Below are 19100 nucleotides of genomic sequence, written 5' to 3' on the forward strand. Positions count from 1 at the left end.
AAATTTTACATATATATATTGAAATGGTTTGCTTATTTATTTTTATTCTTTGTATTGTTTTGTATCATTGTATTGTTCATTTTACAATACAAATCTTTATTTATATTACATTTATTATTTCAATAAAATAAAGAATAGTCTCTTTTAGTATCAATCTTAAAATAATACTATAAATTATTTCTTTTTCAAGGTAACTGCTTCCTTTCTAGTAAGTGATCTTTTTCCTTCCAAAGCTTTTTCTCTCAATTCATCTTCCATTGCTTTGTTAACTGATTTTGAAATCATTTGTTTTAACTTATGTGTTTCTTCAAATTTCTTCTTTTTAGGTTGAATAGGTGCATCTATAAATAAAAAAAATTCAAACAATTTTTGTAAATAAATTTAAATATAATTTAATTTTTTTACTTACAATTTACAACGCTTTATTTTATGATAGAAGTTTATAAAAAGGTACTTACTATTTCGTCTTTGAATACCAGAACTCTTTTTGTTCTTATTTTTTCCTTTTACCGTCGATGGCACTTTAGCTTTCACTTTTAATTTTCCTTGGGCCATGTCCTAAATATTTGATGAAAAATTTACTAATATTTGATATACAGTTATAGCACACAATACATATGTACATATAGTGTATATACACTGATACTACCACACAAAACCTAACCTCGACATTACTAAAAAGAATATATACACATTTTAATATAGGTTAAATACATGTTTTATAATCATGGAAAAAATATTACAAAAAAAATAGCGATTATTCTTTTTTTATAGGCTATATCTGTTTTTTAACTATCTTACGACACTGTCGACTTATGTACTATGTACTGTGGCCAATTTTGTAATCTGTCAAATTATGATATTATATACATTATTTTAAGCTTATTTATTTTATTGTGATGCAATTTCAGATAGTACGATAAATTAATACTTTTAGTTTTAGTTTGATCGCGTTATATGCTAATAACTTACCAGATCAACGGAACTTGTATGTGTTGCATTTAACTGTTTGTAGTGTTCACTACAATTTACTGTTTCTTATCAGATCGTTCGGTTCATACTTTGGCGAAATACCACGTTTAACTCTCACTTCCTTTTTATCACTCATTTGATATAGAGAAATAGAACAATCAGAATGGCTCTTTCTAAGCCTAAAGATTTAATATTTCAACTTACTTCTGCTTATTTCGAACGTCTTTATACGAGTCCACTGAAAACTAAAGCGATCACTAGGTATGTCATAGCGAATACAAATTGCGTTCCACTTTTAAAATATATTTTGAAAAGAATGTTATTTGTTCTTTTAGTTGTGTCATCGCAGCTCTTGGAAATTTTATTTCGCAAAAAATATCTGGTGCAAAGCGTTTCAATGAAGACAGTTTCCTCGCATTTGCTCTCTTTGGGTAAGTTTCAATAAATTATGGACTAAATCAAGTACTTAAGTACAGCTAGTATAATTGCAATTTTTCATCAAAAAATTATTTGTCCTCTCAAAGTATTACTTCTTTTGTAGGCTATTCTTTGGAGGCCCACTTCCACATTATTTTTATACATATATAAATCCATTTGTGAGAAACCCTTTAATACTTTTGTTAATAGAAAGATGTTTATATACACCGTGTTATCAGGCATTAGCATTATACATGTTATCTGTGTTTGAGGTATGATCTATTTATGCATGTCAATTTGTTTCCATCACTTGTTGTCTTTTCCAGTTATCCAAATTCCTTTTTGTTATAGGGTAGTTCACATGATGATGCTTTGAAACAAATGAAAAAGTTATATTTGCCAGTACTTACTGCAAATTTAAAATACTTAACATTACTTCAGTTTATTAACTTAAAATATGTTCCACCAATTGTAAGTTCACTTGAGTATTTAATAACGTACATTAAACTACTTACTGCAATGATTTCAAAGTTAATACATATTTAACAATCTTTTTCAGTTACGTGTTCTTGTGGTAAATCTTATTGGTTTCTGTTGGGCTATATATCTTGCACAACAGCGTTCTAAACAGACAAAAGCTACAAAATAACATCAATGGATCAAGATACTAACATATTAATATAATAGAGATTTAATTTTTATATTACTAAATATAAAAAGGATATGCTGCTTATGGGGTACATATTTATCAAGCATTACATATTTTATACATAAATTATGTAAATAATTTCTCATTCCAATGTTATACAGTTTAATCTGTGTATAATTGTACTACTGTACGTTATATACAGTTTTAAACTGAACATCCTTAGGTACTAGTAGTATCCTTACTAGTACCTAAGCTGTGGTATAAGAATGGTTATATATATATATATATATATATATATATATATATATATATATATATATAAATGAATTTTGTATGCTTTGTAAAAGAAGAAGAAAATATTTTAAGCTTTTTAATTTAATCACACAACAACAATACAGAGTATATTACAGATATAATCAGAATTTCTTTCATTTCAACGATGGTAACATTTGATGGCTGTAAATTATGAATAATAGATATTAATGTCAAGAGCCATGGTGTGCAAAGATAACAATGGTTTTCCTTCCTACGTTCGTATAAATAACTTCCACTTCATACTTTGTCAGAGTTTTGCAATATTGTAAAACGCATTAATCAAATGATAGAATGAATTTTCCAGACCTTACATATATTAATTCTAAAATCGAGTCTTTCACGTGATAAGTACCTACATATTTATGTTTCAGCTTCGTTTCATAGATATGCATTAAGGTTGAATTAATGTTGCAACACTATAGCAATTGACATTTTTTTCAATAAAACTGAGTCAGTCATTATGCAAGAACTAATTCTACATAGTTTTTCCTCCTAATCATAAACAATGTAGACTTTTCAAATATGATTTTTTAACCCTATACATACATTTTCAAGACTTAACTTTGAATAATCAAGACTAGTCTAATTATGTCTTTTGGTACGCTGCCTGGCCTTACAGCCAAATGAAAACTTTCTGACTAGCATTCAAATAAATTGAGTATTGCCAGTAAACGAAACTCTAATAGTTTAACATCACTTTTATACATTTTTCTTGTCTTCAATTGACAAATGACTAGCTATTCATGATATAAATAAATAAATAAATAAATAGATAAATATATAAGTCAGAAAATAAATAAATTAATATAGCAAACGATCATGGTGCTGAATCTATACACAATAATATATATGTATATACAAAAGGAACAAGTGTAAAACATTGCACTAAAATATGAATTACTTCCTTGAAAAATTAATAGATCAATTTGAATAATGTTTCAGTACGTTAATTACTAATGGAATGTTTAAAATTTGACTAGCTGGTGTTTGTATAACAAACAATTATATGATTAGATAATCACCCGGACGTTGTACTACTAGAGTAGTTTTAAATGAACCTTCAAATAATAGAATTGCTACTGAATAATGTGAGATCTTAAGAAGCTGCAATCAACATACGTCATGATGCTTATAATCATCATTGTCTTCTTATTGCTTAAGTACGTAGATGTACATAAGTCTACGAAAAACATTATTTTATGAAGACATAAAATTCACAAGATCGTGAGACAATATAATCGAGGAAGATAACGTACTTCCAAAAATAATGGTGTTATAAAATTTTGCTATAAATTAGTCATATATCCTATTATTAAAATATCTTATCTCTGGTTACTCTTGCACATCTAGCTTTTAAATCATGTTTCAATTCACAAAATTGAAAGATGAATGATAGACAAACTTAAATCTTTTGTTTCTTTGGTAATATGTTTGTCCTAGTAATGATATAAATATCATACTGTAAATACATTAAAATCATTCTTACCTAATATAAAATAAAATAAAAATGGAGCAATAGAAATAACGTTAGTGTTACTAATACTGAAGCTGATGGTATTACTGTGAACCATCATCGATGAGTATTATTAAGTTACGAGTTACGAGATCAAACATGTAAATGCATATTAAGAATTTACAAAGATTTAAAGATGATGCACCAAACTCAGAATGGTGTATTATCTTTGTACCTTCCTGATACGAAAAAATACAGTGAATCCTTTCTTTACAATCGTGTCAATTTCCAACATTATAAACATGATTTAACATGATGTAAGACATGATGTTAGAAAAAAGCATCAAAGGACCTTCATGATCCGCACCATTCTAAATCTGATACATGAAAGGAACGTCTAGTCTTTGGGGATTCGCACAATCGCTTCAACGCGTATATGATGGACTTCGACTCGGGGAACAACTTGATCGATGACTTGGACTTGACCAATTACTATGTCTGCTGCTATCTGAACTACTCGGTGACGAAGGTGGTGTCGGAGTAGGTCGATGATATGGAATTGGTCGTTTCCTGGCGCTAAAATTAACAACTGTTAATATTATGATAATCACACAGTTATATACAATAAAAAACGATTGTTAAAAATTAGATAAAGATATGTTAATCGTAAACAACTCTTACATGAATTAAATAATTTAAGTAGATATTAATATATATTATCATTAATAATAGATATTGAAAAAAAGGAACGTGCAAAATAAACCATGCAATGCAACAAAAGAAACCATGCAAAAATAAAAACGTGTTACTTACCTTGCTGTAATTTTAATAAAGGAAGGCAGTGGATTGAAAATGATTCATAGAACACAACGAACAAAAATGTATATCAAGAACTAAAGAAAACAGCTTGCTTTTATAGCGGTAAATACATTTTATTTGTGACTGACAAAATAAAAGAGAATCTCTACTGTAAATATGTCATTTACAATAATTTATAAGGAAAATACACGCATGCTACGTCTACTCATGTTTAAATCATTTTATAAGCAATTAGATACAAATGAAAAAAGGGGGAAGAAAAAATCATACAAACATAAGTATAGTTGACTGACTTGAAACGAAATTCATATATAAGTTGTGACGGAGTATACTTTCATTATACATAACGCGGGTAATTAGATGCGGAGAGTTCGCTAATTAGACGCATTGCATAGTAAGTGTATATGAGTGTCGAAATTAGTTCCTTAGAAAATTATTGAATTGATACTGATAAAGTTTTCGTGTGCCATAATATGCACGAATAATTATAATTAAACTACACCATTCTTTATGCTTATTCATTAATAATCATTAAACTAATCTTCACGGTTGCAGCTAAAATTGCTTTGTTTCTCTTTCTTTTTTCATTTACTTATTAAAAGTGAAATTCGGTATGCATCACATGTTTACTACTACATTATAATTATAGGAAAGTAATAGAAACATCTGTGCGAAGTCGTAACTTTATCTTCTATGCCTGTCCCTCGATCTGTCTCTGTAGGACACAACACAAAATAGCATTAATAAAAGAACGTCCAAGCGTGAATTCATCGTAAACTTATCGATATCGTCGCTTTGCAAATTGCTTATTATTAATCGGAACTTCTTAAACAAGTGAGCGTTTCAATCATGAGATGGATACATCGATGATGAATATATAAAATCAAAAAACGAAAATAAAAAATAAAAGTCGAAAGAAGATAAACGTTTCTACGTTTGATACAACAATGTGAGCTTACAAGATTTGGCGTGGTGCGCTGTAAAATCTGATGCTACGATATCGAAACTACCGTTGTATAGATACCTACCTTGTAATACGACGTCTATCTAGAAAACTAGGTGAGCCATGACGTCGAGGTATCGACGGAGACCGAGACCTACTAGAAGCTGAACTGCTGGACGTTGAACGAGAAGACCTACTAGAAACGCTGCTTGATGACCGCGATGAACTAGAGAAACTTCTACGACTATGCCTTGAACTGAACACAAAATAGAAATACATTAAACAATTTCTTATAAGAACAGAGTAAAGGAAATACACGTAAAAAAGACTAATTATTCACCTTAAAGAAGAACGTGAACTACTCCTACTATGACTTCTCTTCTCTTTATCTCGCGACAGCCTGGACAATGACCGCGAACGGCTCCTTGACTTCTTCGATAGCGACCTACTTCTAGATTTCTTCGACAGTGATCGACTACGCGATTTCTTTGACAGAGATCTGCTTCTAGACTTCTTCGATAGAGATCGGCTCCTGGATCCTTTCGATAACGACCTGGTTCTACTCCTAGATCTTGACTTTTCCGGGGAATGAGACGGAGATTTTTTTGAACGTGACGGAGATCTAGATACAGATCGTTTTGATTCCGAAGAAGACCTTGACCTGCTCAATCTCTTTGACCTTGCCGGAGATTTAGATGATTTCTTCGATCTTGATGGCGATGTTGGAGACCTGTGTCTAGGAGATGCCGATTTCTTGCTTCTCGATACAGAACGCGATTTTTTGTCTCTGGAGGCGGACCTTGAACGATGCCGAGGCGATCTGGAAGACCTTTTCTCCAGTGACACAGATCTCGTGTACGACCTGGAAGGTGACCTGGAGTAAGACTTATTCCTCGGAGAATGCTTTTTAGAAACAGGAGAACTCTTTTTTGAGATGACTGGTGATGCAGATCTTTGCTTAGATTTGTTACTAGAAATCGGAGGCGGGGATTCACTTGGAGAACGTAATTTTACAGTAGTGTCTTTATGGGAGATAGATACGGGCGGTGAGTGTGAGGACGATTTGCTCTGTGACGAGTGTTTCCTTGAGGCAACTGGCGAATTCTTCTTGGTGATACTAGGAGACTTCGAACGATGATTTGTCTTAGCTGTCATGCTCGGTGACCTTAAGTCAACCTTATTTAAGACTGGTGGCAATGGAGGAGGCGATTCACTCGGAGATCGTATTTTTATTGCAGCCTCTTCTCTAGTCAATGGCAAAGCTGGTGAGGGTGATCTGCTAGACACTGGAGACTGAATAGCAGGCAAATGAGATATAGGAGATTTTGACTTAGATTTCTCTTGCACAAGACCAATAGTATTTTGTACCATTTTGGGCGGGTCATTTGGTAAAGCTATATCCAACACGCTATCTTCTTTCTTCTCAACTTTAATCTTTACTGGACTTATTACCTTCTTACCAAGAGTCTCTCTGGCTTTCGCGGCTAATCCACTCTGTAATCGCTTCAATGTATGCATTTCTTTCATTTTTTCTTCGTCCTCTGCTTTTGGTTCGTCGTCTGCTATATCTGTTTCATCCTCGCTCGAAGAACGTAACCTAACTCTTGGTGTAATTGTTCGCATTTTTCTCGCTTTCGAAGTTGACCGGGATTTCCGTTTGTTATCGTGATTCTTCTTTTGATCTCGTTTCTTCTTCTCTTCTAATATGTGTTTGTACCGTTCCGGATTTTTCCGTACGGGAGAATAACTCAAAGTAGATCTTCTAGATCTACTTCTTGTCCTACTACGACTTCTACGACGATCTCTAGATCTTTCTCGTCTATCCCTCTGTCTTCTGGGAGACCTGGATCTTCTTCGAGAATCAGATCTCCTGCGTCTAGGAAGTGGCGACAATCGACGTCGTGATCCATAACGATCGTACCTCGATCGACTTCTGCTTCTGGATATGGAGTATCTGTTGTATCTTCTTGGAGATCTCGAAATCCTTCTTCTCCTTGGTGAAGGGCTGATTCGTCGTGACCTTGAATATCTTCTAGGAGACCTTCCTCTATCAGCTTTACTTCTTGATGGTGATCTATGTCGCCTTGGTGGAGGACTCTTATGTACAACTGGTGATTTATCCTTTTTCTCTGGCGCAGGTTTTTTAACGGGAGAATCTTTCCTCTTGGGAGGAGGAGTTTCGTTTCGACCTTTCTCTTGCTTCTTTGGTGAGCGATTCGATCGAGGCTCTTTCGTTGTGTTCTCCGTCTCATCGTTCTTAGCTTTCTCTACAACTTTGTCATGCTTCATAGACTTTTTCGGCCTCTCCGGAGAACTGAAAATTCATCAAACTTATATATAATATAAAACTATGTAATATTAAAAAGTGATTTCTATTTGAGATTATTCAATTACTCTATTTGAAAAATTTATTTGAAAAACTTTGAATTTGAAATTTACCTATCTGACGAGCTCTCGGATGACTGATGCTTCTTCTTGACGGGTATTTTTTTCTTCTAGAAGAAGAACAATATGGATTACTATGTTAGACAGGATTATCTAGCGAACATCAATCATGCATATGTACTTGTCAGTAGGATAAAAAAAAGAAATCGTAATTGTTCAAAGATTCTCTGGAGTCTGCTCATTCGCACTAGTACAAATTCAGAAGATAAAAATGTACGAAGTGTTTCAGTTGAAGAGATGTGTCCGCGAAAGAAACATAATTGAGAAAATAAAAAAATCAGAGAAGTTGATAATGTAAACGTTACATACTATTTTAATATTAATCTGTTTGCATTGCACCTAGGCCAGAGAACAAGCAGTCTCCTATTCGTTTATTCTCTCGTAAACGTGATGGTGCTTGACACAAAACGAGTGAAAAGGCAACAACAATCGCAAAAATTCGTACGAATAGAAAAATTACAAAATTATTATTACATTGAGTAGCGGCATATCTGGTACTCACTCAGGGAATATATCCTGTCAAATGGCGCTGATAATTACAAACAATACTGAGATTTACACTTTTGAAATAATGACTGTTAACTTGAAATCAGATAAAAATCTTTACAGAAACAAGCAATGAATCATGCTTATTCAAAGTTAGGCGGCAACACAAAATATTTTATAAAATCCAATGTTCGATTAACAACTAATAGGAGAAAAATGAACGTAAAAGTAAATGTCACATGCTTCTGTTTCACGTGCTAAGGTATATATATATATATAAGGTATATATATATATATGGATATAATATAGTTATAAATATGTATATGTATAGAAAGAGAGAGGAAGATAGAAATTTCATATCTGTTTCCTTAGCATCATTTTTCCTACCTCATGCTTTTCTTTTGCCTCTGCCTTTGACTTCTTCTTCTTTTTTTTCTTTTTCTTCTTTGACTCAGTTTCGGAAGAACTAAAAAATTAATTATATTAATAATTGAGTATGTATATTAAGTATAAAAAGATACAAATTTTAGAAGTTTGATTACCTGCTATCATCTGAAGCTTCACTAGAATCACTGTCAGAGGAACTAGCCTCAGTCTTCTTGTGTTTCTTTTCCTTTTTCTTCTTCTTGGATTTTTCTTTCTTCTTGCTACCCTTCGGAGATTCCGACCTAGGAAATTCGTTCGTAGTTATTCTAAAAGTTTCACTATAAATAAGTTTAATTTTTTTTTTTTTTTTTTTTTTTTTTTGGTTAATAATATTTAATTTTTTTAATTCTTGCAGTGGGCGTCTTCCTGTCGACAAGTGCATACCTTGTGCTGACAATAAAGAAAGCTGTAGTACAATGTATCCGTGTGTGAAACAAATACTTTATTCTAATAATACAAGCTACCTGCTGTATTCGATTAAAAAGTAAGAAACTCGGAAAAAGTAGCAGTTGAGAACGCGTAATTCCGGGCGAAATTTTTACACTGATCTATCTCAGCATCTGGATAAGGTATTCAATTTAAAAAATGGATACTAACTTATATACTGATATATATGTATATGTATAGGAAATGCAGTGTGTGAATATTTTAGTAAGTATCGATGTAGAAAAAAAAAACGAAAAGTTATATATATAAACATATTTTTTTCCAATCTTTCACTGCAATCCCAAGTGAATTAAGTAATAAAAAATATAAGTACAACGATACATATATAAGGTGAAAATCACAATATCGGGCTATAGCTAACAAACCGACTACATAATCACTCATTTGAAAGATTTGGTTTTTCATACGTTCTGCGAGATTTTCCTTTTTTTCTAACTAGTCACCGGACATTGTGCGTTATGCAAAACCAAATCTTTCAAAAGTTACAAAAGACGAGTATACAAAATATGAGGAGTATTGATATAATATGGGATTAGCATTACCTTGATAACCATCGATAGGGACGGACTTGTCAGAAAAAAATAGAGAGATGACATTAACAACAAGCTTTATCGATAACAACAACAAAGATAGAAATGCATGATTTACGCGTCAGATTACGTACAACGTTATTTGTTTAAAAAACCCGTGTATATTTTGTATAATATCAAAGTAAATGTTTGCCCACTGTTTTCTTACATCATTGCATTGTATCTAACAAAAAATCTTGCTGATTACTAATTTTTGATGTTACAGGAATTCCAGCAATACAGCAAACATTTACTCTCTAATTATGCCTATTTAGACAAATACCTAAATATATTAGACTCGACTATTTCTTTCTTTCTTTTCTTAATACATATATTTTATATCGTTTTTTATTTTTTCAATTATATCTTTTATTTTCTTTTATTACTTTTTTAATTTTTTAAACTTTTTTTTGGAAAGTAGACGCGACGACCACACTTACCTACTGAGCCTACTGGGTAGGCACTCAGTCCTCCTCAGTTCTGTTTGAAACAGAGAAAGGTGTATGGGACATGAAATAGTAGGTGAGTCATGAGTCAGTATCTGACAAGAGGTGTGTAGTAAGCAAATGAACGAGTGTGGAACTTGCGATAAATGAATAATTAACCGGGGGTTAGGAGAGGAGCTACTACGGGGGATGGTCTGTTCGGTCTTGGAGCCTGGATTCGTGTACATTTTCTCTCACATAGGATAACGATACGAATTTTTTGTTTAAATAATTCAAGTCACACATAATGTATATCATTACATTGCACTATAATAACACAAACAATATTGTACACTATTTTATTACTACTATACTATAGTATGCTGTAGTATACCGTTATAGTACTACTGCTACGCTATAGTATACAGTATATCCAATCTTTTAATATACAGCAGTACAATGTAGTAATATAATTACTAAAATTTTCTTCATCTGCACTTACATTATCTTATTTGTCTTTATTTTGGCGGATTAATTAAAACATCGAATCCAGCCTCCATTGACCCGTGCACCATTACGTTGTCTTTTACCTTTCCTTCTTGTGCTTCTTTCCCTTTTTCTTTTTAATTGCACTACCGGACCGTTTGCGTTTCTTCTTCTCCGGGACGGACGTGGTGTCCGGAGCAGGACTCGGGGTCCGTACTAATTCATATACTTTGCTCGCCGCCGCTCTTGCCTCAGCCTCGCGCGCGTGCCTCTCCGGATCTAGGCTACTTCCCTCCACGAAGAACTCCGATATCCCGAACGCCTCGCGTAGCTTTGCATTTTTCTCTTGCTGCGCCTCGGCGATCTGATGTGTCTCTCTTACACTGCAAGAAAAAGTTGTATTGTCATTTTCCATCAAGCGTAAATCTCTTTCGTACGAATGATACAGTAAATCAATAACAAAGTAATCTCGCATCACGTAAATTATTTGAATCCAAACGATTAATACAATAAATTAATAATAAAAATTTTAAAATTAAAATCTTTTGATCCAGAAAGAAATCTTAGGTTTTAATGATGAACACTGCCGTGTGATATAGTCACTTAAAGGCACTGGGAACTTTACTCAGTAGATCATATGCGAACACATTGACCCCGTGCACCGGACGTATACCAAGTTCGCACATAAACCTAGAAACACGTGGCCATCAGGTCTACTCTTCCAGAAACAGCATAAAAAATGTCTGTGATCTAAAGAATATTTTCTTTCCAACAAGATATTTTTCTCCACACGAGATAAGAAAAATCCGATGAAGTAACTGTGCTATGAATAAAAATAAACACATGTCGTGGAGGAAGGGACGAAAACAGGTAACATGACCTATTTCGATGTTCTAATCGAATTTGATGACGCGACGAGGAAGCAACACGACACGGGGGTGAAACGAGGAAAATTCGTACCGCGTTGAAATTTTCACAGTCATCGTCGCGCGGAACCGGACACACTTGGTGGGCCGCTTTAGTTCTGTGAAATTTCGCGACGATCCATAAAGCGTGTAAAGAGATTGACGATGGAAGAGGTGGACGACGTGTCCCTCGGTGTAGCCTTGGCGAACGTCGATGAAACCGTCCGGACAATGCGGCAAGGCAGTGACATAACACCGAACAGAGAGACTATACCGAAGAGAAATCGAGGTGGCCCCTCTTCTACCCCGCGAGTGAAAAGCAGCAAGCGAGGCCGGGATCGGCCGAGCTACCCCTACGCCAACGCTCGAGCGCGGATCAATACAATCCAGCTGTTCTCTTTTCTGCTATCCCTTTCGCGCCACTACTCCTCGCCGCTGCACGCTCGAATTCAGCAGCCAACCACTTGCGAAGTATCGCTAAACGGAGATCAAACGGCCAAATAATTTTTATTCTTTCTTATGCTTTTTTATTTTCCTCTTGTCACCCTTTAACAGGCTTATTTAATTTAATGAGTTTGATGATTGATTTAAGAGTTTCAATAATTGTTCTTTTGAAAGACAAGATATTTTATATTTTAATATATAATTCTTTTTCTTCTAAATTTTCTTTTCTTCTTTATGTAAGGTAGAGTTAAACGATGCGAGTCTTTGATAGTCATCTTTTTAGAAAATTGGTATTTTGTACATTTTTTCATTTCTCTTATCTTTCTGTTTTCCTAAGATGGAGTTGAATCTGTTTTCGAATTATTATATTTAGAATAATTGAACGAAGTATATAGTATCGTAAAGGTAGTTACTTTTGATTAGTATGGCGTGTTAAAGGGTAACAGTTGTTTACAGGGAAATGTTTCCCTTTCGCGTGGGATTGGGGGTCAACAGTGTGAATCATCCCCAAATAGAACTCAAAGAGAGCGTTTGCCTTTTTAATCCCCCCAGTTAATCATATCTCCTCTTTGCTGATATTTTTAGGTTTTGAATTTCTGTCGAGAACTTTTTAAGTTATTATCTTTCTAGTTAAAAACTGTAAAATAAACAAATATATTTATAGCAATGTTTGAATAGGAAAGGAATATATAGCGATACTTTCCTACATTCTATCAGCCGTGTGCCATTAGAGGTATCGAATATCCATGTACAATAAGTAGAGACGATAATCTGTGGTCAGAGAAATCCAATTCCTTCAGTTGGTCTTTCTATCTTCCCACGGACTTCTCGAGAAAGTTAATTCAAATTTAAAAATACAATCGTTCTGAGTCTTTACAATAATGATTATATAGAAAAAGAATTTTCTTAAAACCTAGAAAAATTATTAGAACGTAGAAACTATAACTTTTACCTTCGATAACTTTTCAAAGATTTTTATATAATGTAAAAAGATTTTATCTCAAAACAATAAATTTTCACAGATGAGAGGTAGACGGCAAAAGATCTTAAAAATACATTAATCGATACGAAATATTAAAAAAAGAAAAAGAACGAACATTTACCATTTTTATAGTAATGAAAAGTAAAAGGTTCATGTCTGAACAAGATAAGTTCCCACAAATATAAAAAGCAGGCCAGAAAAACGTAAGAAAAAATTATACACTTAATAAACGTTCGTGACAAATTCACCTAACGACGGAGCGCATGTTGCTTCGCCGTCCGGCGAGGAGGTGGAGTTGTATGCGCTGACAACAGCAACAATGCTGTCGCATCTGCAGCTGTGCACGCTTCTTTCCGTTCGCCGCTTGTAACTTTCGTTTTCGCGATCGTTTCATCACCCTCTGTCTATCCAAGAAGAAATTTCCTCTCCAGAGTGTTTCAAAAAATGCTCGGCCATCAGCTGGACCTCGTCCACGAGCTGGTTTCAAAGGAGCTACTGTCACAGACATAATCAATCCTCGATTCAAAACTCTCGATAGAAAAATCTCCTCCTCTTCCTTGATTCTTTTCAATTAACAATATATATAAATTAATCGAAACTTCGATCTTGTTGCAAATTCTCTCTTCTATTTGTAATCAATATTTTTCTTGATCCCTTCATTGAAATATACATTTTGGTAATTCTTTCAAATTTCCTTTATATCCTTTACATAAACGTTTTCAAATTATGAGATGTAACATATTATAAGATTTTTCTTTTACTTATAAGATTTCTGAGAAGATTTATAATAACGTATTCGGTATTTTCCCGATATAGTTACCAATAAATTTTATCTCATTTAGCCAGCAATTTGCTTGGTCAGCCACTGGCAACTCTAGAGGACAAACTAAGGGCTTGAATAATTAACGGCCGGGTAATTAGATGAGCATTAAGTACGATCGGCCGCTAATTTACGTTAAGGAGCTCTACCGGTCGGGCGACGGGCATGCGAGTAGTTCCGATGCAGCTTAATCCCCTTCTCGAGGCAGGCTTTGACAGTTTAGCCGGTCGGAAGGGGGTTGAGGGTTGGAGGCGCAGGTAATGGCTTCCTCCCCCGATTACACCAGCACCTTATTCAGAACCTCTGCTATCCTACCGAGAACAATCATCCGGCAGCGATGATGAAAACGTCACTTTCCGTCTCTTTCTTCTCTTTTTCCTCTTTTCTCCCTTTCCCTATCTTCTCTTGTTCACCGAGGAAAATTCCTCGTTGCTTGATCGATTATTTCTCCCAACAGCAATCGTCGTTGAAACCAATCTCTTCTTAAAATAACCAACTTTTTGTTTGGAATTATTTGAGAAATTTCTTTTTCGTGTTAATTTCTCTTAAATTTTTTTAAACATTTCCTCTTCAATCTAGCTTGTGTTTTTGCTCTTAGATTTTTAAGAGTTTTATATAATTAGTAATACATGTATATTGTATAGAGATATATATCGTAGTGACTCGTGTAAGAATATAGGAATATATCGTAATTTCATTGTATCTTACATGCTAAGGAAGACTTCGTATCAGGCACACTATAGTCGTCGCGCCTCGACCCGTACACATCGAGTGCACAGAGAAGCAAGACGTCTTAATTAATTATTGTCGATTCATCGACCTGGAGACACATGGATTTTTATCATAGAAAAATTTCGGATCCCATTCAAATCTTCCGATTTCTCTTCTCTCGTAATCAATTCGAAACACGTGGGGATTATGCTCTTCTGTTAAATCTTCTCGCTCTCCCTTTGCGTTAGAATCAGGAGTTTCTTTTTACCCTTAATCTTTTTCTAATACGTTCCTTGATCTAACAAATTTTATAATAGATATGCGTATCCGTACGGAACATGTGCGTAAATTTAAATCGGAATTGAGATTGGATTAATACACGAGTACGAATGATTTCTCTTCCTCCTCCGAATTCAACCTACGTACCTTAAATTACACTTAACACGCCAACTTATCACTTACGATTAATTAAAACATATAATATATATAATATATATATATATATGTATGTATGTATGTATATATAATAATCTATACGCTAATGGAAGACTTTTGTGATTTGTTTGTTTGCGAGTGTATCACGAAACCGTTACATGTTCCCTCTTGTTTTTGGTCTCTTTTTTTTTCGATTTTTTTTCTTCTGACTATTGGCCGACGATTCGTGTACTCGACGAGAGTCGACGACGCGTAGCGTCGTAACGCCGGTCCATCCTCGCACTGAGGCGGAAAGAGTCGAGTATGAGAGATGCTGGAACAGAACTCTCCCTCTCTCTGGCTCGACCCTTTGCGTATCTCTGTTTCTCTTTCTGTGCACCTCCGTATCTCCTCCCGTTCGTGGGTGGCGCCGGCGCTATGGGGTACGTCGATATCGGCCGCGTAATATCCCTGAAAGCCGACTCGGGAGAGAGAACGCGACTATGTCTCCACCCTCCAATAATATTGGGTTTAGCGGGAACCTGAGCTACCGATCAGAAACTGCTGCAGCCCCGACATTACATTTACACGAGTTCTAGCCATCGTAGCTATTAGATCTTTGTCTCGAAATCTCTTAAAACTTTCGTTTTCAAAATTTTCGATATGCGCGTTTTGGAACGATATAAACGAATGGATTTAGAACGAATAGTTACGTAAAAGTTTAAATTTTCATTGAATTCGTGGTTTTTAAGTTCTTTCTTTTTTTATAAATAAAGGGGATCTTAATATAGTCTTAAAATAGAAACAACCTAATATTGCTCATCATTTACATACCATGCAATACTATTTGCATGCAATTTTATATTATGAAATTACTTGTAGCATATTTAAAAATACAGCTCATTTACTTTGTTTATTTATTTTGTTTGATCATATTTTATATAATATAATCATGTAGAAATGTATTAATAAGGAAGAAAATATACTTACTTTACACGACCAAATTCATCTCTAGATATTGCTGGTTTCGTGTCAGTTCCCATTAACATGGATCTGTATGATTCTATTTTTTTTGTTATTTCTTCGGATGTAAATCTATAAAACACAAAGAAAGCAAATAAAAAAGAATTCTAACATTTGTTTAATTATAGTTAGCAGTTTAGTGAAGAAATACACTGCATAGAAAGAGTATATTGAAGCCAAAGATAAGCCAAATCCAATTGAAGTTCGGAATCTCATTTACTATTGGGTTCAAAGGATCGATGAAGCTCTATATTTCTTTCGTACATAATCTATATCTAATTTCTAAATTTATTTTTAAGAAATATTTATTTTTTGAGTAATTATGATATTACAATAATATAATCAGATTTATGTACAATATTATTATAAAAATAAAGATATGTACTTACCCTTGTTCCTCTAAAATATCTGCTAATTCTGCACATTTGACTTCAACTTTCCTTTTTCTAACATGATCAAGAATATCTTTGTTAGGTTGCTTGTTTAGCTGATCTAATTTTCCTTCATCTGTTTTGTAAGTGACTTTGTCTTTAGTCTTGCGTACAATTGCCCAATTTCTTTGGACATGACCATTTGTTCCAGAACCTCGTGGTGTTTGTAATCCAATTCCATTGTACATCTTGTATTATACCTAGAATCATAAAATGTAAAATGTTTGTTAAAAAAACAAACACACATTTGGTAAAAATGAATATACATAAGTAAATTCTTACAAATATTATTTAAATGATATACTAATTGAATTTAGGTAATTAAATAAGTCCATTCATGTTTATTATGTCAGAATAGATATTTTTAAGAATAAACTTTACAAGAAAAAAAATTTCAAAGAATGATATTATATGCATATATATTTTTGTTGACTAAGAATCACGGGAACATTTCTGTACATAATATAGATTAACGAGTGTCTTAACAATGAATGACAGTAAGTGCACAATAGGCATACTGGTTAGGCATTTAGAAACCTGACTAAAGATCATCTTTATTGGGGTCGCGGAGTATATTAATAGAATTCTCCCAAGTGTTCAAAGTGAAATCTTAACTAAATCGCGACGAATCGATCGACAACGTGACATGATTGAACTAATAACTTTGGAAGGAACGGGCAGGTAGGTTAGAATAGAACACACGTAAATCAATTATCGATCCGGTGAACGTTGCGCAAATTTCACAAATATACACTTTGCGTCGTCGAAAAGCATTACCTTTACATTAGTGACACCACTGACAATCTTGTTGTGTCATGCACGAAACTGTCGATTTTCAAACCCGTCTTAAAACGAAACCAATTAACGAAAAAACACAACCAGTACCGCGATTCCTGTGGCGTTGCCGTTTTCACGCGGCAGCTTTGCAACGTACCGTACGGTGGCATCACTATCGCACATAAGCGTAAGGCCAGGAAAATTGCATTGTATTTCGCAATCGCTTCAAGAACAATATTTTTCCACAATATTCAAATTCATAGTTGAATTATATTATTATAGTCTAATAGCTCTAGTTCCAGAAATAAAATAACATTTATTTTCTATACCAGTACATTCGTGATATCGATAACAATTCTTGTATAATTGATTGCATCAATTTATATAAATTACATTGCGCAGCCGCTTTTTCTTTTGAATCTGTTTCGAACAAACGCGCGAGATTAAGAGAAAACATTAATTTTATCTAAAAGCAATGCGCGTGATACAACAGAATATAATCAAACATTATTATCTATAATTTTGCATGTTTATAATCATATCATTGAGAAGTAATACATTTTTATGGGTAATTTTATTGATGATCACTCCGTAATAAAAGATATGAGTAAATGATATGTTTATAACCTATAATAATTTATATTATAACGTAAAAACGAAGGTTACTTATTTCTAAGGGACAATGGAAGTCAGTGTAGGAGACGTAGTAATGCCTGGTGATATTATAAAAGATATTACTACAATTAACAAAAAAGAAACAATCATTTTAGGACCTGGACTTCGTCGCGAAGCTGATACAGTATTTGCATATAAAGCAGGTGTACTAAAGAAAACAGAACCAGCTGTATATTATGTAGATAGTTATCAAAAGCGGTAATCAAATTCTATTTTAAAGGAATATTTTAACATTTTTTTTAGAAGATTTCCATATATTTTCTTTTTATAGTTATATACCAAATCGTGGAGAAAATGTAGTTGGTATAGTAACACAGAGAAGTAGTGATATTTTCAAGGTAGATATAGGTGCCAGTGAACAAGCATCTCTTTCATATCTGGCATTTGAAGGAGCTACAAAGAAAAATCGACCTGACATTCAGGTCGGAGACCTTGTGTTTGCGAAGCTTTTAGTTGCCAGTAAAGATATGGAACCAGAACTTGTATGTGTGGATTCTCATGGTAAAGAAAAGAAATTGGGTGCTTTAAGCTCTGAAGGCATGCTCTTCACTTGTTCTTTGAGTCTTGTCAGAAAAATATTAAATCGCAATTCCTTATTGTTCAATACACTTGCACGTAGTCAAGCATATGAAGTTGCAGTTGGTATGAATGGTAGAGTTTGGGTCAAAGCAAGGACTATTCAAGAAACAATAGCAGTAGCAACTGCTATTTTGGCAGCAGAATATGCTCCACCTAATGGTATTAAAAAATTATGCTTAGACATTGAAAAGACTTTACTTTTAACTCAGTGTGGTAATGTAGATTAATTGTAATAAAGGAAGAAACAAATGTTATGAATGATTTTATTTATTGTATTCAATATTTTTAATGAGTTTTATAAATAAATTTGTATGATTTCTTATGTGAAATATGATGATTATGATGACAACCATTATGACAACCATTTTGATAAAAATGTAGAATTAGAGCTATATGTAGTACATACATTATTAAGTATGCTGGTCATGTATACTGCTATATTAATACAATGAAAATGTATAAAATATTAAGATTAATGAATACTGT

The 19100-nt window shown here is 33.5% G+C and overlaps 4 protein-coding genes across 8 annotated transcripts; 2 read left to right on the forward strand and 2 right to left on the reverse strand.

Annotated features, from left to right (window-relative positions):
- Positions 1-14: 14 nt before the first annotated feature.
- LOC126916039 (uncharacterized) lies at positions 15-1122 on the reverse strand. Its single transcript, XM_050721395.1, has 3 exons — positions 973-1122; positions 459-558; positions 15-341 (listed from the first exon to the last, which is right to left on the reverse strand). Exons 2-3 carry the CDS (start codon positions 553-555, stop codon positions 175-177), a joined length of 264 nt encoding a protein of 87 aa, XP_050577352.1. The 5' UTR covers positions 556-558; positions 973-1122; the 3' UTR covers positions 15-174.
- On the forward strand, positions 1084-2454 carry LOC126916027 (peroxisomal membrane protein 2). Its single transcript, XM_050721379.1, has 5 exons — positions 1084-1233; positions 1308-1403; positions 1514-1661; positions 1741-1860; positions 1949-2454. The coding sequence occupies exons 1-5, from the start codon at positions 1136-1138 to the stop codon at positions 2036-2038; spliced, it is 552 nt and encodes a 183-aa protein (XP_050577336.1). The 5' UTR covers positions 1084-1135; the 3' UTR covers positions 2039-2454.
- On the reverse strand, positions 2396-17518 carry LOC126915961 (serine/arginine repetitive matrix protein 2). Of its 5 annotated transcripts, none has more exons than XM_050721225.1 (10): positions 17361-17518; positions 16542-16783; positions 16120-16224; positions 10958-11236; positions 9043-9168; positions 8888-8966; positions 8008-8063; positions 5909-7882; positions 5654-5824; positions 2396-4382 (listed from the first exon to the last, which is right to left on the reverse strand). In XM_050721225.1, the coding sequence occupies exons 2-10, from the start codon at positions 16769-16771 to the stop codon at positions 4232-4234; spliced, it is 3171 nt and encodes a 1056-aa protein (XP_050577182.1). In that variant the 5' UTR covers positions 16772-16783; positions 17361-17518; the 3' UTR covers positions 2396-4231. The 5 variants fall into 5 exon arrangements, with proteins under 5 accessions (XP_050577182.1, XP_050577183.1, XP_050577186.1 ...); XM_050721228.1 differs by having other exon boundaries at positions 4247-4395; XM_050721227.1 differs by lacking the exon at positions 2396-4382 and adding an exon at positions 4718-5340.
- Positions 17519-17676: 158 nt separating this feature from the next.
- LOC126916019 (exosome complex component RRP40) lies at positions 17677-18943 on the forward strand. Its single transcript, XM_050721369.1, has 3 exons — positions 17677-17928; positions 18038-18233; positions 18307-18943. The coding sequence occupies exons 1-3, from the start codon at positions 17925-17927 to the stop codon at positions 18839-18841; spliced, it is 735 nt and encodes a 244-aa protein (XP_050577326.1). The 5' UTR covers positions 17677-17924; the 3' UTR covers positions 18842-18943.
- The last annotated feature ends 157 nt before the right edge of the window (positions 18944-19100 follow it).

Source organism: Bombus affinis, chromosome 5, assembly GCF_024516045.1.
Source record: "Bombus affinis isolate iyBomAffi1 chromosome 5, iyBomAffi1.2, whole genome shotgun sequence".
Lineage (NCBI taxonomy): Eukaryota > Metazoa > Arthropoda > Insecta > Hymenoptera > Apidae > Bombus > Bombus affinis.

Coding starts and splice junctions, on each gene's coding strand:
- LOC126915961 (XM_050721225.1), bottom strand. CDS start 16,771: ATGTACAATGGAATTGGATTACAAACACCACGAGGTTCTGGAACAAAT. Junction 16,225..16,541: donor GATATTTTAGAGGAACAAGG/GTAAGTACATAT, acceptor TGTGTTTTATAG/ATTTACATCCGAAGAAATAA. Junction 8,967..9,042: donor GAAGCTTCAGATGATAGCAG/GTAATCAAACTT, acceptor TTAATTTTTTAG/TTCTTCCGAAACTGAGTCAA.
- LOC126916019 (XM_050721369.1), top strand. Junction 18,234..18,306: donor GTAGATAGTTATCAAAAGCG/GTAATCAAATTC, acceptor TTCTTTTTATAG/TTATATACCAAATCGTGGAG.
- LOC126916039 (XM_050721395.1), bottom strand. CDS start 555: ATGGCCCAAGGAAAATTAAAAGTGAAAGCTAAAGTGCCATCGACGGTA. Junction 342..458: donor TGGTATTCAAAGACGAAATA/GTAAGTACCTTT, acceptor TTTTATTTATAG/ATGCACCTATTCAACCTAAA.
- LOC126916027 (XM_050721379.1), top strand. CDS start 1,136: ATGGCTCTTTCTAAGCCTAAAGATTTAATATTTCAACTTACTTCTGCT. Junction 1,404..1,513: donor CTCGCATTTGCTCTCTTTGG/GTAAGTTTCAAT, acceptor CTTCTTTTGTAG/GCTATTCTTTGGAGGCCCAC. Junction 1,861..1,948: donor TAAAATATGTTCCACCAATT/GTAAGTTCACTT, acceptor AATCTTTTTCAG/TTACGTGTTCTTGTGGTAAA.